Below are 15,391 nucleotides of genomic sequence, written 5' to 3'. Positions count from 1 at the left end.
CAAACCAAACCAAACCAAAACAAAAAAACCGCATAAGCAGCATTAATCTAAATGTTAGAAGATATGATATGGAAGAGAATGTGCCATGTATGACAAAGGTTAATAATACCTTTAATATGTAAAGACCTGTTCCCAATCAATAGGAAAATCTAGACATCCCCCCAAAACTGGCAAGGGGCAAATAAAAATGATAAAGAAATGCAAGGGGCAGCACTGAAAACTGTGGAGCCCCACTTATAAACAATGAATTAGAATTAAAGCAATGTAAGCACATTTTCAACTATTGGATTCATGGCCTGAGAAATGACAGTTGATGGGAGTGATAGGAGCTGGACCACACTCTGGCTGCTGCTGCGGATCAAAGACTCTATTTGGAGTGTAAATTTCATTAAGAGCCTGGGCTTAGTGGCACATGCCTTTAATCCCAGCACTCAGGAGGCAGAGGCAGTCGGATCATCTGTAAGTTCAAGGCCAGCCTGGTCTTATAGGACAGCCAGGACAGGAGAGACACCGTCTTAAAATAAAACAAACAAAAAAACGAGAGCCCCCCCCCCCGTGTGTGTGTGTGTGTGTGTGTGTGTGTGTGTGTGTGTGTGTATAGAGCTCATGTTTAAAATCCCAGTAGCCTGCACCCTGGAGGCTGGGACAGGAAGCTCAAGTAGTTTGAAGCCTTTCCTGGGTTACATGAGAAGATCAAGGCCCGCCCTGGTAACTTAGGGAGATTTTGGCACACACAAAACATTTCAGGGCAGATGATGTAGCTCAGTAGTAAGAGAATGCCTGCCTAACTCACACATGTCCTTGGGTTCACTCCTCAATACCTAAAAATAGGATGCTTTAGACTTACTCAGGGTTTGTGACCTATAAGTCAATCTCTAGGAATATAACGTGAAAAACACAAAGATTCATTACAGTGTTGTTATACTTAAGAATTAGTAATAGCCTCATTATTTAAAAACTGAGACATTCGCCGGGCATGGTGGTACACACCTTTAATCCCAGTACCTGGGAAGCAGTGGCAGATGAATCTCTGAATTTGAGGCCAGCCTGGTCTACAAAGTGAGTTCTAGTACAGCCAAAGATACACAGAGAAACCCTGTCTCGAAAAAACAAAAGAAAAAATAAATAAATAAACCTGAGAAATTTGAACTATTTCCAACACATTTCTATGGTGAACTAACACTTGATAATTAAACAGTTAATGACTGTAGCTGTATCTGCTACATGATAAGTGAAAAAAAGCGAGCTACTAACTTTTATGTATGGCCTAAAAACCATTTCCTAAAAAATTGTATATGCCAATCTATGAACATATATAGAAGAAGAACTAGTAACTTATAATCTATGGGTGTTGGCCTAAAACTAATATATTATTTTCCTACTTTATTTCCTAAAATTTCTGCAACATGTACAGTCCTTTTTTATTATGGCCAAATATACATAATGTGAGATCACCGCATTTTAACCATGTTTCAGTATGTGCATTATTATTGAAAACAGACGTTCTGTGCGTTTTAAGTAGCACTAAGGAGACTTCATTGTGTACTTGCAGTCACACCAATGTGGCAGTGGTCCATCTGGCCAAGGACAGGAGAAAGGCAGCCCAGGCACATGAGATGGTTTATGGATCCGAGGGACAGAGTGGAGTGTCATCATGTCTGAAGACAGCGTTAGGAAGTGAAGTACCTTCAGGGTTTTGGGCACTGACCAGACTGGTCAAAGGATACTGTAGCCGGGAAACAGGAAGTGGGGAGGAGCGTTGAAAAACCCGAGGGCCAAGTCAGAATCACAAGGAGAAGCCAACAGGAACCGACTAGTGGGACTACTCATTTCCAAGTTGCAAATGCAAATGACCCCAAGTTCTTTTTCACCCAGAGCTTCAGGGACACACAGATTATCAAAAGAGGCTAAGGAAGCAGACTAGCCGACGGAGCGAGCAGGGTCAGGGGAAGGGACAAACCCGCCAGTCTTGCTTAGTGTTACATCACTGATCAGGTTTGGTTTTGCTGATAACAATTTAGGCTAAGCTGGTTCTTCAGTTTGTATTCTTTACTGTTTTCTTTTGCCTGTGTGCCCTATCGTGATCACGTTCCCTGGGGAATTGTAAGGACAGTGCCCAAGATAGCACCCGTTTGAAATGCAGTTTCTTTCTGCTGTCCCTTGCTGTTTTATGGTTCTTGGTTTATTTTAGTCCTAGCCAGTAGGTTTTACTGAGAGAAGGCACGATGAGAAGAAAGAATGCTACACTCTCCTCATGGTAACATCAGGAGGGCAAGTTAGCAGGTTGCATTCTGCAGTGTCCTCCTTTTCTGGGGTTGCAGGCAAGTAAGTAATGTATTTGGGGGCCAGGAAAGAAAAGGGAGACTCATCTGGAAGCTTTCCAGAAGACACCTAGTCGCCCTGAGGTTAGCAGAAGTGTTAGAGACTACATAGATTTGCATGCGCAGCCCTGAGCTCTTTAGAAACATGGCATCAGTGGTGGGGCTGTTGGGCAGGAGGGGGTGGGTGGAATTGAGCATTTTTTGTGGCTACATAAGTGCAAATGCTTCAAGCCCCCTCCCTCCCAGTGCTCCGCACCTGCATCTTTCTCTTCACGGTGTCAAAGGGGAAGGAAAGCGTCTGGCTCACAGCAGCAGCCACGCAGACATTGGCAAAGTTCTGCAGGTGAGAGAAGCGGTCCCGGGGTCCATTCCAGATTTTCTCCAGGTTCATGTAGACTAGAAGGGAACCAGCAGAGAAGGGAACAGCACCTGGAATCAAGCATGAGGGAGAGGTTGCTGTCTGGGGAACCACTGTCTGGAGCAAAGGAATGCCTGAGGGCTGTATGACGGGAATAGCAGGGGTCTGGGGCTGTTTAAAGCCCTGCCAGTTAAGGAGCAACAGGGCATGTTCTGGGGGTGCGGTGACCACACCATATGGTCACCAAAAGCCTGAACCGGTCCACTCAAGGTTGGTGCAGTTTACCGTCAATACACTGTACATAAAAGAACTATAAGCCAATCTTGAGAGCTCTGTGTGGTGACACACACCTATAATCCCAGTACCTAGGATGTGGAGGCAGGAGGATCAGTAGTTCAAGTTCATTCTTACCTACATAGCAATGTTTATTGCCAGCTTGGGCTACTTGATTGCATGAGACACTGCTTCAGGCAGAAGAGAAAACAAAACCCAACTAGATGCTGGACTTGGGTATGTGATACGGATGCTGTAACTTACATTAAAATCGCCAAAGAAGTCAGGTGGTGGCAGTGGCAGTGGCAGTGCACACTTTTAATCCTAGTATTCGGGAGGCAGAGGTAGGTAGAACTCTGAGTTCAAGGCCAGCCTGCTGCACAGAGTGAGTTCCAGGACAGCCAAGGCCACCCACAGTGAAACTGAGTCTCAAAAATCAGACAAAAAAGTCACCAAAGAAAAAGATGGACTGGTGAATGGCTCTGAGGGATGCATAGACATGTGACAAAGTTAAAAAAAATAATCAACTGGGGTCTTCAGTGAGTATATAGTTATTTACAATTTTTAGGGCTCTACTGTGTTTTTGAAATACAAAAAGGAGAAAAGAATGAAAAGAAACATTGCAAGGAGTCATTTCCATAGCACTGAAGAGATGGCTCATAAAATAAGAACACCTACTGTTCTTGCAGAGGGGCACCTACATCAGGTGGCTTCCAACCACCTGTAACTTCAGCTCCAGGGAATTTGACACCATCCTCTAGCCTCCACAGGCACTTGCACTCATGTGCACACACCTGCACACACACACACACACACACACACACACACACACACTTAAAAAGAAAATAAAATCTTTAAAAAATCACTTCCATTAAAGAAGATACTAGGCTGGGCAGTGGTGGCGCACACCTTTAATCCTAGCACTGGGGAGGCAGAAGCAGACAGATCTCTGTGAGTTCCAGGCCAGCCTGGTCTACAAGAGCTACAACTAGGGATGTTACACAGAGAAACCCTGTCTCGAAAAAGAAAAAAGTTAGTAGGCAGTACTTGATCCAGTTTGGGGGCCTAGAAAGGGACTGCTCCCTAGTGCAGAAGGAAGCATTCTGTAATAATGGTGGCCATGGAGGTTACCTGACCTTGCTGAGATGTCTTAGGGCCCAGTTAGCATCATACATAGTGGTACCCTCACCTTCCTAGTAACTAAGATGGCGAATCAGAGGACATACTATTTGGTATTCTCACAAATTTCCAGGAACTTTCCGAACCATCTTTGGTTAACAGATGAACTAATTTGTCCCTCAAAAGTGAGATAGAGAGATGGCTCAGTGGTTCAGAGCACTGGCCATTCTTCCAGAGGACCCAGGTTCAATTCCCAGAATCCACACTGTGGCTTGGGACTATTTGTAACTCCAGTTTCTGTGTATCTGACACCTTTTTCTGACCTCCATGGGTACCGCGCACAGACATGCATGCAGGCAAAACACCCCTACACATAAAGTAAAAAGTGGAAGTGCACAAAGAGATCTACAAGATGGGATACGGCTGGGGTATGACTCCGCGGCAGGGTGCTCACAAAGCTCTAGCTTCCGTCCCTAGCACTGCGAAAATGGGAGGCAGAATACAGGTGCGACATCACTTATCTTTAGGCAAAGGTACTATTTAATAAACAAAATATATTTGAAAAGACTCACCAACTTTCTATTTTCAAAAACGTTTAGGGAAGCTAGAAGTGGTAGCACATGTCTGTAACCCCAACACTAGAGCGGCTGAGGCAAGACGATCTGGAGTTCAAGGCCAGCCTTGCCTACGTAGTGAGCTCAAGCCCAGCCGACATGACATTAGACCTCCTCTCAAAAATAGGAATCGAGAGATCTTTTGCTGTGTGTTGGGCCCTATGTCAAGCGCTGGGACCACAGCTCAGAGCAAGCTAATTTCTATAGATATTTACCATTAAGTGCAGGACATAGCTAGGAACACTTCATATGCCATCCCCGATATGTACATGTAGTGAGCTGTACAAGATGCTTTATGCACACAAGTATCAGAGTGATTGATTTTGCCCAGAAGAACCAGGAAAGTATGAGAGAAAAGAGAATTCTCTCTATCTCTCTGTGTTATGTTAAGGATTGAACATAGAGTCGCGACCCCGCTCTAGCCACCACCACCTTTCTAACTCTTTGACACAGGTCTCAGTAAATTGCCTGGGCTTTATTTGAATGGTGTAGCCCAAGTGGGCCTTGAACTTTCACTTCCGCCTCCACATCCTGAAGCTAAGCGGGGGATTGCAGACCTGGCATGTCTATAGTTGTTTGAGATAGGAACACTGTGTAGCCAAGATTAGCCCGGAACTCCTGATTCTCCGGCTGTAACCTCTAGAGTCCTGGGATTGCATTATAGGCATGTATCACCACACTTGGGTTAGAAGAGAGAACTTTTGAAGTGGGTTGTGAGCAAAGAGTAGGTCCACTAGGCACTGAGAGAGTGGAAAGGCAGTCCGGGCACAGGCTGTGTATACGGTCGTGAACAAAGGACAAAGAACAGTTTCATCAGACACCGAGAGTAGAAAGAAAGGCACTTGGTATCAAGTACTATGAGTGTGTACCTCTAGGAAGCACACTCTTTCTGCATGACCTGAACAGGAGAGCAGATGGAGGCACGCTACAGGACAGCATTGGAGGGCCGACTATCAGAGGCCAGCTCTGGAGGATCTGGAGTGCCCCAGAAATGCTGGCGCTCCCTCTTAGCTTTTAAGGATTGCAGTGGAACGAGGACAGAGCATTAGGAAAGATCATCCCAGGCTGGCAGCAGTACACAGGGCGCACTGGGCAGAGGGCCAGAGATAGCAACACGAGTCTTCAGGAGAGTGCGACTCTCTAGAGTCAGCAGGAAAGATGACGGAGGCGTGAGCTAAGGTGGAAGAGGGCCCAGGCTTGTGCATTAAAAGAAGTCAAAGTGACAAGGCTTGATGACTAAAGGGGAAACAGGGAGAGGAGGAACCAAGGTGATACCCGAGTTTCATCGAGCTTGGGCCACTGGGAGGAAGGAAGGCAGTCTTGTTAACTAGGGGATGCATAAAGAAGAGTAAGTTTGAGACTAATGAGGACATCAGATTTTGCACCTCTGGAATATGGAGGTCATCATGTTCAACAGAGGTATGTTCCATTAGGAACTGATCTAAGTCAGTAGCTAAGGGAGAGGGCCCCAGAATCACATAATCACGCCATCCCACTGCCTGTGCTACCTTGAGCCAGTTACGTAGCTAAGCACCTACTTCCTCATATTTAAAATGACGTCTAAGAGGTTGTTCAACAGGCAGAAAGTTAGACAGCCCTGGGAAGGTGGCGCACACCTGTAATTCTAGCACTCGGAAGCTAAGGCAGGAGGATCAAGAGTTAAAAGGTAGCCTGGACTACACAGCAAGTTCCAGGCCAGTCTGGGTTACTTAATGTGACCTTGTCTCAGAAAGAAAACTGAAACAAACAATGATATGTCAGTGCTGAAGAATAAATTGTGGTGATCTATTGCTCAGCATGCTGACTATAGTTAGTGACAACGTATTGTACATTTCAGAGTGGCTAGAAAAGAGAGTCTCGATAGGAGAACGGGAGACCTCACAGCAAAGAAGCGATAAAGGTTTGAGGTGATGGATATGCTAACTGCTCTGACTTGATCTCTATTGAATATATGCATGTATCAAAATATCAAACGACAGCCCATAAGCGTGTACAAGTATATATCAATTAGACATAAGAGGGCTGGAGAGACGCCTCAGCAGTTAGTGTGCTATGTTCTTGCAGAGAACATGAGTTTGTTTCTCGGCACCCATGTGAGAACACGCATCTAATGTCCTCTTCTGGATTTGGTGGGGAACCACATTTCTGACCACATACCTCTGCATAAGATCTGGATATATACATGGGGTTAATAAACAATAAGGCGGTGGTGGCGCACACCTTTAATCCCAGCACTCGGGAGGCAGAGGCAGGCGGATCTCTGTGAGTTCGAAACCAGCCTGGTTTACAAGAGCTAGAGAAACCCTGTCTCAAAAAAAAAAAAAAGAACTTTTGTGGGGGTGGGAGAGTCTTCAAGAGTGTGGTCCTGCTATATGATCCTGTGGATAACCCTATATCCATATAAATATGGGCAGCATGGATTGGACTGGGTAGGTTATTAGCAAAGAAGTCATGAAATTGAAAAGGGGGTAGGGAAATGAGGGAATGGATCTTGAGGGAGTTAGGGGCGGAGTGGGGGATATGATCAAATACATTATATGAAATTCTCAGACTTAATAAAATATTATACTAAAAGCTAAGAATAAAGATAAAAAAATTTGAATAAGAAATTGTAATAAAAAACTTCTAGAAATGTACTTAGTGCCCAGTGAGCACTCCTAAAAATGTTAGCATTGTTATTAAAGATATTAGGAGTCAAAATATATTCGTGCTTATTGAAGCTACTGGCTTAGGACAGAGTCATCTAGAGAGGGGATTCAGGGTAAGAAGGCCAATGTAGAAAGCTGGGCATAGTGTTTTTTTTTTTTTTTTTTGGTTTCTCGAGACAGGGTTTCTCTGTGGCTTTGGAGCCTATCCTGGAACTAGCTCTGTAAACCAGGCTGGTCTCGAACTCAGAGAGATCCACCTGCCTCTGCCTCCCGAGTGCTGGGATTAAAGGTGTGTGCCACCATCGCCCGGCTTGGGCATGGTGGTATGTGCTTGTAATCTTAGTATTCAGGAGACAGAGGTACGAGGATCACTGCAAGTTTTAGTCTAGCCTGGTCTACCTAGCAAGTTTCAGGTCAGCCAGGGCTACAGAGTGTGACCTTTTCTCTAACAAACAAATAAACATAAAGATCAACAAAAAGAAAGCCCATATAGAGGGTAAAAATAAATTTGAGGGGAGTGACCCAAATGAGCCAGGTATATTGTATAAGAGAGAGCTGCCAGAGAGGTGTGACGATACCCAGGAGACAGTGGCACCCTAGAAGCCAAGTCTCCAGAGGACAGAGTGACTAAACCTCATCTAATACTCATCTAATGATGGACTAAATCCTTTTGGATTTGACAACAGAGGCCTCTGTGTGTGTAGCTCTGTCTGGCTGTAGAGAGCACCGAGATCCTGTTGTGCCTGCTCGTAGATTTCCACACCGAAGACTCATGTCAGCTGGGCATTTTTGAGGGTGGCTTTGAAGCCAGGCTTTTCTGGGTCACTGGAGGCCTCTAAAATCGATTTAAGCATTCACGAAGGTATATAATACCTTCACCTGTGTCAAGAAGCGTCAAGTTCCACCTTACCTAAAACAGTGAGGGATACCCCTCGATAAAGGGCCAGAAACCCTTCTTGGTGATAAATAGTAGAAAAAGCATGGCTGAGCCCCCTGTAAGATGGCTCCAGCATGTTCTGCACAATCAACCGGGTTTTGATGAGGTCCGTAGGGTAGGTGACAATCATGGAGACCATGCCCGCGAGACTGCCGGCCACGATGGAGCTCCACTGGGAAATACGGCCTAGGTCGTCCATGAACAACACAACAAACCTGCGGAAAACAGAGAAAGCTCAAGACCTGAGCGCTGGACTATGGTGGCAAGCTTTCCACCACTTCAAATACTTCCTAGCATTTGGAAGTGCTTTACAGTGTCAAAAATATCATAGAATTATACTGGGATTACTGGGTAGTAAGTTTAAGTCTCCCTGTCCTCACATAACGCTAACTAGCTATAAGCAAGAGCTGTCCAACCTCTGCTCTATAGCTTCCCCAAACTCTTCCCACGTCATGTCCGGCATTTTCCCCTTTTATCTATACAACCATCTAACTTGCTGGTGGGCTGTAAAGGCACAGAAAGATTACCTCTCTGGAATGCAATCTTTCCATGCTCTTGAAACTGAAAGGGAATGGAATTTCCTGAAATAACTGCAAAATCCAGAAATTTCACTCTCTTCCAGCACTGGGAATGGAACCTAAAGTCTTCTATGCATTAGGTACACACTTCTGTTACTGAGCTACATGCCAAGTCCAGCATCCCAGAAACTGAGTTCTGAGCTCAACAGTCCAAGCCAGTATCAACTTTAATCATAGCCATAGGGCTTTGGCTTTCTGCAGAAGGCCCTACATCCAGCTAGCTGATTAGGCTGTAATGATTAACTAGCTAACCTACGACACTGGCTGATTGGATGGCGAGGTTGCCACCAATTAAGTTGTTCTCAAAACCTTGCTCCCCCCCCACCCAAATCTGTCTTACGGTCATGTGGTGGGTTGGACTTCTTGGAAACTCCTCGGTTCTGGGAGGTATCTGATTGGAGACTTATGTTTGGTTTGGTTTGCTTTGGTATGGCTCGAATAAGCTCTGCTAAACTTAGTATAAAGAATGAGTTTTCCTTTATAATGGAGATTAGAAGTGGAGCTGCTGTTTTACTAGTTATCAGAAAAGTAACAAATACAAACAGTGACGGGATACCCACATCTCATCCAGCAGGCTGGCATCATATCGAATGATGGAGAGAGAATGGATGGCAACTGACTCCCTCGCCCTTTGCTGGAAGGAAGGACCATAAAACCAGTAGGGTCACTTTGCAGTGTCTAGTAAATTTGGAGAAACAAGTTTTTTAACCCTGTAACTCCATTTCGCAGTTCATAGTCTAGAGGAACACTCTTTAGAGATCTACACATGAAGACACACTACAAACAGTTCTTAGAAAAATGAAAAGCTCCAACAATTTAATGTCAAAATGTAGGGGAATGGAAAAAGTGAAGGCATTGTCATTCAATGGATCCCATCTGGTTAAAATGAATGAGCTTAGACAGAAGCACAAGAAATAAGCCGTAAAAACATGATGATGAATGGGCAAAACAAGCTATAGATATGACAACCTCAAACAATAAACCCATAAGGATTGTTTAAGGTAAACAGGTACTTAGGAGGAAGTATAAAAGCTTCCCCTGGGAAAGGGAAAATGGACTAGGACCAAGAATGAAAAGGAAGATGATGCTACCTTCACCCAGGCTTTATTATATTTAAGAGAGATACATGGGTGGCAGGGCTTGGCATACATGCCTGTAGTCATGGTTTCGTGGGAGGCTGTGGCAGAAGAAGCACTTGAGCCCAGTATTTTGAGGCTGCTTGGCCAAGACTTGAACTCAAAAATGAAACAAGGGGGCTGAGGATGGGGTTCAGTGGTAGTATGATTATTTAGCACACTCAAAGTCCTGGGTTTGATGCCCCGGCGTTGCAAAAAAAAAAAAAAAAAAAAAAAAAAAAAAAAAAAAAAAAAAAAAAAAAAAAAAAAAAAACCAGAAACAAAAGCTAACCCTCCCCCCCCTTTCTCTACATCAACAAAGACATTTTGGGCTTGGTGGCATGGGCTTTGATCCCAGCACTTAGGAGAGTAAGACAGGAGAATCTTGAGTTTGAGGCTAGTCTGGATTACAGAACAAGTTAAAGGTCAATTTAAAATACAAAGAGAGACTCTGTCTAAAAATTGTATGGAAAGCGTGGATGGTATGAGTGTTTGACAAACTATTCTTTGTGTCTCTCAGTAGTTTTACAATTCAGTTAAAATTACTTTGCATGGACTTTTCTAAATGCAGACCATACACTACCCTGTTATAAGCCTTTTTTGGGGGGCAGGGCATTCTCAGTCCTGAGTGCCTCTCCCAGAAGAAATTTTATAAGGGTACTTCTACACAGCACACCCTTCCAGGCTACAGAAAAGCAAGTTAATTCCTTCGTGCTGAGGCTGGGAAACTAGCAGAAAGAGGACTTTTGCCATAGAATGGTACAAGGAGGGTACCAAGAGTTTGGGATAAAAGTAAGCGAACAGAGCTGGGCTAAAATAATACTTTCATTCCCAGGTCATTGGCTCTCCAACTTCCAGTGGAGGGGGAGGTTTCCTGTTGTTCAGATGACAGCTGGCCTGAGGAATAATGAGTGGGCATTCAGGTGGAGCCATCTGAAGTTCATTGGCAACATCTCCTTCAAGGGGTTATTGGTGCATCTCAATTGGCGCCCTGGCTGTGCTCCCAGCACTGAGGGAAAAATGATATACAGACAATTAAAGCTGGCATTCACCAGTGAGCCACTGGCCTGCCTCTGTGTTAATGCCGGCATGCTGTTTCTTTGCCCTGGCCAGTCAAGTTGGAAGGACAGCATACACACAAAATAGAAATGATTGTGTGCGGCAAGCTGGGAAAAAAAAAACCTGCTTGGAGTTTAGAATACAAAACGCAGCAGCATTCTTTCTTGTTGTCCCATTCTTATTCCCTATCCCATTCAGCCATTCGAGGATTCAGGCCAATTTATTGCCCATTTGTTGGTCAGCCATAATGCACCAGATACTGGGCATAGATCACATAGGAGAGCTCACCAGTCCTGACAAGGAAATAACTGACAGAAGCATCTAGAGGGAAACAGGCCCTTGGCTTACTCAAGTACTTGGACTAGGAAGAGAAAGCCTATCTTCTTATGATGGTTTGTTGTATGAAGTACTCTTAACTATCGAATGTAGAAAATGAAAGAGAAGAACTAAAGGGAGTTCTTTCTTCTATGCCTCTTCACCTCTAATCTTCCCTTAGAAGAGTAAAGTCAAGGAGCTGGAGAGGTGATGCAGTGGTTGAGAGCACTGGCTGCTCCTGCAGAGAGCCGGGGTTTGGTCTGCACGTGGCAGTCTGGTCCTACGTGGCAGTTCACAAGCATCTGTAACTCCAGGTCCAGGGGATCTGGTGCTCTATTCTGACCTCTTTTGGTACTAGGCACGCACACAGTGCACATATGTACATGTAGGCAGACACTCATAGACATTAAAAAAATAGTCAATGCAGATAACCCTGTTAGGCTACCACTGGCATCACTGTGGTCCCTATAGCTTAAAACTCTGACTGGCTGGGGAGGCAGTGTTCTGGTTTTGCTCTTCCTCATGTACATACAAGCTTTTTTTTTCTCAGTGAGACTGAGACTGAAGGCCCTGGTGATCTGCAGGAACCCCTTCCTTTCAGCTAGTGCAAATTCGACGCACACTCCAGATGTATGCGATCGGTACTTACAATGCTAACACAAGCTCCTGATTGGTTATGAAATAAGGAAATAAGGAAATGGGGGTGCTCTGAACAAGTCACAGCTGCAGGGCCCCAAACCAATAGTCAGACAAACGAGCAGTTGTGCAATAAAGTTGGAGGAGGACCTTCTTTTTGATGCATTTGAAAGCCACCCCTTGTATCCGCTATCATTTGCATGTGACAGAAACATAGCACCCACCACTCTAACCAGTAATCTCTTTTCATCGTCAGTCCAACTAAGCAGATATTTTAGCTGTGTAGTCGTGGACAGAACCCTGGACTCAGGAGCCAGAGGACGTTTTCAAGTTTCAAATTCTAGCTCTGTCTCTGCAATTGTGGAGATTTTTCCAGCCATTCCATTCACTGAGTATGCTGGATGTTCTGTTCCGAGCCGTGATCAGACTGTGTACCATTAGTCCCTGCTACCTGTTTTGCAAATTCATGGTCAGGAGAGAGTGCAAATGAATTGGTATGATGATAAGCCATGCCTACCATCTTTCTGGAGGAAGGATGACTTCACGGCTGATCAACCTTTCTAACTATACCCTGTCACTCATGAGAATGCTTCTTTTCAGCTTTCAGAAAGAAAATAGTCTGTCAGAAAATAATCTCAGCACACCTAGTCTATGTAAGTCTCTGCCCTTCTCCTCCATCTCTTCTGTCACCAACCCATTGCAGATACTCTGGGCTGCTGCATGCTGTGACAGGCGCCTAGCTGCTACTACCACCTTTTATAATTTAAAAAAAAAAATGCTTCAAGATCCCCGGCGGTAGTAGGCAGCAGAACTGCTGTAGGTCCCAAATGGTGGTGGCGGGCCATGTGGGGGCAGGCAGCGGGCTCTGGGAGCCAGAGCGGTGGCTGGTCCCAGGCAGGGAGACACATGGTGGGTGGGCAGAAGACAGAGACAGGGATAGACAGATTGCAGAGTGAAGTTGAATGTTTATTCAGGGGGTTGTGAAGGGGAAAGGGTGAAGGGGGGACAGAGAGAGAGAGAGAGAGAGAGAGAGAGAGAGAGAGAGAGAGAGAGAGAGAGAGAGAGAGAGAGAGAGAAGAAAGAGAGAAGGGGGATAACAGAGAAGTGGGGAGAGAGGCAGAAGCGAAGCGGCCTCTCGGAGAGGAAGAAGGAAAAGAGAGAGAGCTCAGGCAGGAAGCTAAAGATCAGCCTGCCTCAGCGGATGGGGGAGGGAGTGGGCGTGGCTTGTCTCTTAAAGAGACAGAAAACCATAACACCACTCACTGCCTTTCTCCTTGTCCACCCTACCGTGCCACTAGGAGACACTCATTCTCCTTGAATCTAATCACAGCGTTGCCCCGACCCTGCACAAGCATTTCCCACAGCCACCATCTCATACCAAGTCTGATTTTCAAGATCTCATTCCAAGCCGCTTTTCCAGCCGGTTATACTGCATGCCTTTCCTTTTCCTGGCCTGTGTTGCCATTACCTGCCACGCCTCCTTTTTTGCCCAGGAGCCTCCTACTCATTTTCCCAAGGCCAAACTCAGACAGCTTGTTCTCCTTTGTGAAGCAGTCCCATCTTCTCACCTGAAGTGTTCATCACCTATCGCTCCTGATCCACTGGCAATTTATAGCCACTAAATTCATCGTGTTGACTGTGGACTGAGATATGCCAGTCTTTTTAAAACTACCTTGTAAACTGAGATGGGGACCACACTGCTTTCATCCTTGCAGCATCGCCAGGATCATGTGTGTTATTCTGCGTCCTAACTAATGAGGAGTGAATGCGGAAAGAAAGGTGGCGTGTGGTGACTGAGTAGTTCTTAGGGCTGGGAACACAGTGGCAGGACACCTCACTTGCCTGCTCCAAGGCCTGGGCTTTCACCTCTAGCACTGGAAACAAAACAAAAAGTAGCTTAACCAGCTTGTAGGCTGTTTGTTTAATTCAGAGCCAAGGCCAGTCTTTAGAGCTGGCACCTTGCCTCCCTAATGAGGAACCCAGGGACTGTCTTCCCCAACAGAGAAGTAGCCCCTCCTCTAGAGTTGCCACCAAGCGCTGCTTTCTTCTTTTAGGCTTCCTTCCCAGCTCCCATGCAAATCTGTTGAGCTGTTAAGGTCACTCCACACGGACCCATCATTTGCATCTCTAGATCTTTCCCTAGGTAACAGTGCTTGACGTGGGAGGAGGTGAGAAAAGTCCACAGGAGGAGATCAGTGAGTGGCTGGGGGTGGGGTAAACGGTAGGCTGAGGAGACGGGTCCCTGCTGGGGAAGAAGAAACTGCAGTCCCCCTAAGATCCTAAAGCCAAGATAGGCTGCAGCTGGAGCTGGGGATGGGCAGGAATCGTCCTGGTCCCTCTTCCTGTCCTGAGCACTTACTCCTTGGTACACTGGGCTCAGACACACCTTCTGGAGCATTCTCTCCTAAGCCAGCGAAAGCAAATATTTCCAATTTACTGGACATTGGTAATGGTCAGAACTCACTTCTTTGGGAAGCTTTTTCGTTTCTTAACCTCCAGATATCATTTGCCAATTCGACCTCCTCCTCTTGTTCCCCCCAGAAAAGACTAAAGATTTCACAAAACTGCAGCTCGCAAGGCAGGAATCTCCAAAGCATGTGAAAACTAGTACTGTGCTTTAGGGGCCACACATACAGCCTTGTGGCCCCAAGACGCCAAGGCACATCGCCCCCGCCCCCCATTATCTGGAAGGAAGGGAGGCTGGGGGCCTTTTCGGATTCCCAGTGCTGGTACATCAGGGTGGCAGCTCTGCCTCCCCAGTCAGACCTCCCGACCCCGCCCTCCGGACTCTTACTTTCGGTAGGCAGCCAGCTGCACCATGCTGCAAGGGAAGAGGCGCAGGCACGCCACGCCATTCCCCTTCCACAGGGCCCTCGGCCCCTCGGCTAGCCACACTCGGCGTCCAGTGGCCCACAGTCCCTGGGAGTGGCCTCGCGCCACGCCAACCTGGGCCAGCACGGTGGCGAGCTCCAGGGGCGCCGTGAGGCTGAGGCTGAACGCTCCCGCCAGCCCTGCACACAGCAGCCGCTGGCTGCCGGTTAGCCGGCCATCCCGCCTCCACGTAGCCATCGGGACCCAGCCCCGCGCGGGCCACCTCGTGGCTGGTGTCCGGGGCTCGCGGGCCACCACCGGTAGAGTGGTCCGGCCAGGCCCCGCCCGGCGTGGGGCGGACTCTTGAGATGAACTAGGGAAGCTGGGCCCACGCCCGAGCTGCGCCTCCGGGTTAGGGTGGGATCGAAGGCGACTTTCTCAGGTATCTGAGGCATGCCCAGTCAGCGTGTTTTTGCAATGCTACTGGCAAGACTAGGGCTTCCATTTCTGTCTGGAACAGTTCCCCCTGTTCTTTGAAGTCCAAGCCAGCAAGACTTGTTTCCTAGGTATTCACCCGTCCTCTACCTTGCTGCTTCTCTGTTCCTTT

The 15,391-nt window shown here is 46.5% G+C and overlaps 1 protein-coding gene across 3 annotated transcripts in view; it reads right to left on the bottom strand.

The window, feature by feature from the left end:
• Window positions 1–15,099, bottom strand: part of Slc25a43 (solute carrier family 25 member 43) — a 47,554-nt gene extending 32,455 nt beyond the window's left edge. For all 3 annotated transcript variants that reach the window (XR_007588692.1, XR_007588691.1, XM_050121957.1), the window contains exons 1-3: window positions 14,768–15,099; window positions 8,244–8,485; window positions 2,578–2,750 (exon numbers count right to left, since the gene is read on the bottom strand). Coding sequence is in view for 1 of the 3 variants with exons in the window: in XM_050121957.1 (XP_049977914.1) it covers window positions 2,578–2,750; window positions 8,244–8,485; window positions 14,768–15,042 (690 nt within the window). In the remaining 2 variants the exon portion in view is untranslated. The remainder of the gene's footprint in view (window positions 1–2,577; window positions 2,751–8,243; window positions 8,486–14,767) is intronic.
• Between the last annotated feature and the right edge of the window lie 292 nt (window positions 15,100–15,391).

The sequence above is a fragment of the Alexandromys fortis genome, unplaced genomic scaffold, assembly GCF_014885135.2.
Source record: "Alexandromys fortis isolate MF-2015 unplaced genomic scaffold, M_Fortis_MF-2015_v1.1 scaffold_189, whole genome shotgun sequence".
NCBI classification, from domain to species: Eukaryota; Metazoa; Chordata; class Mammalia; order Rodentia; family Cricetidae; genus Alexandromys; species Alexandromys fortis.
This window is presented reverse-complemented; position numbering and strand designations above follow the sequence as displayed.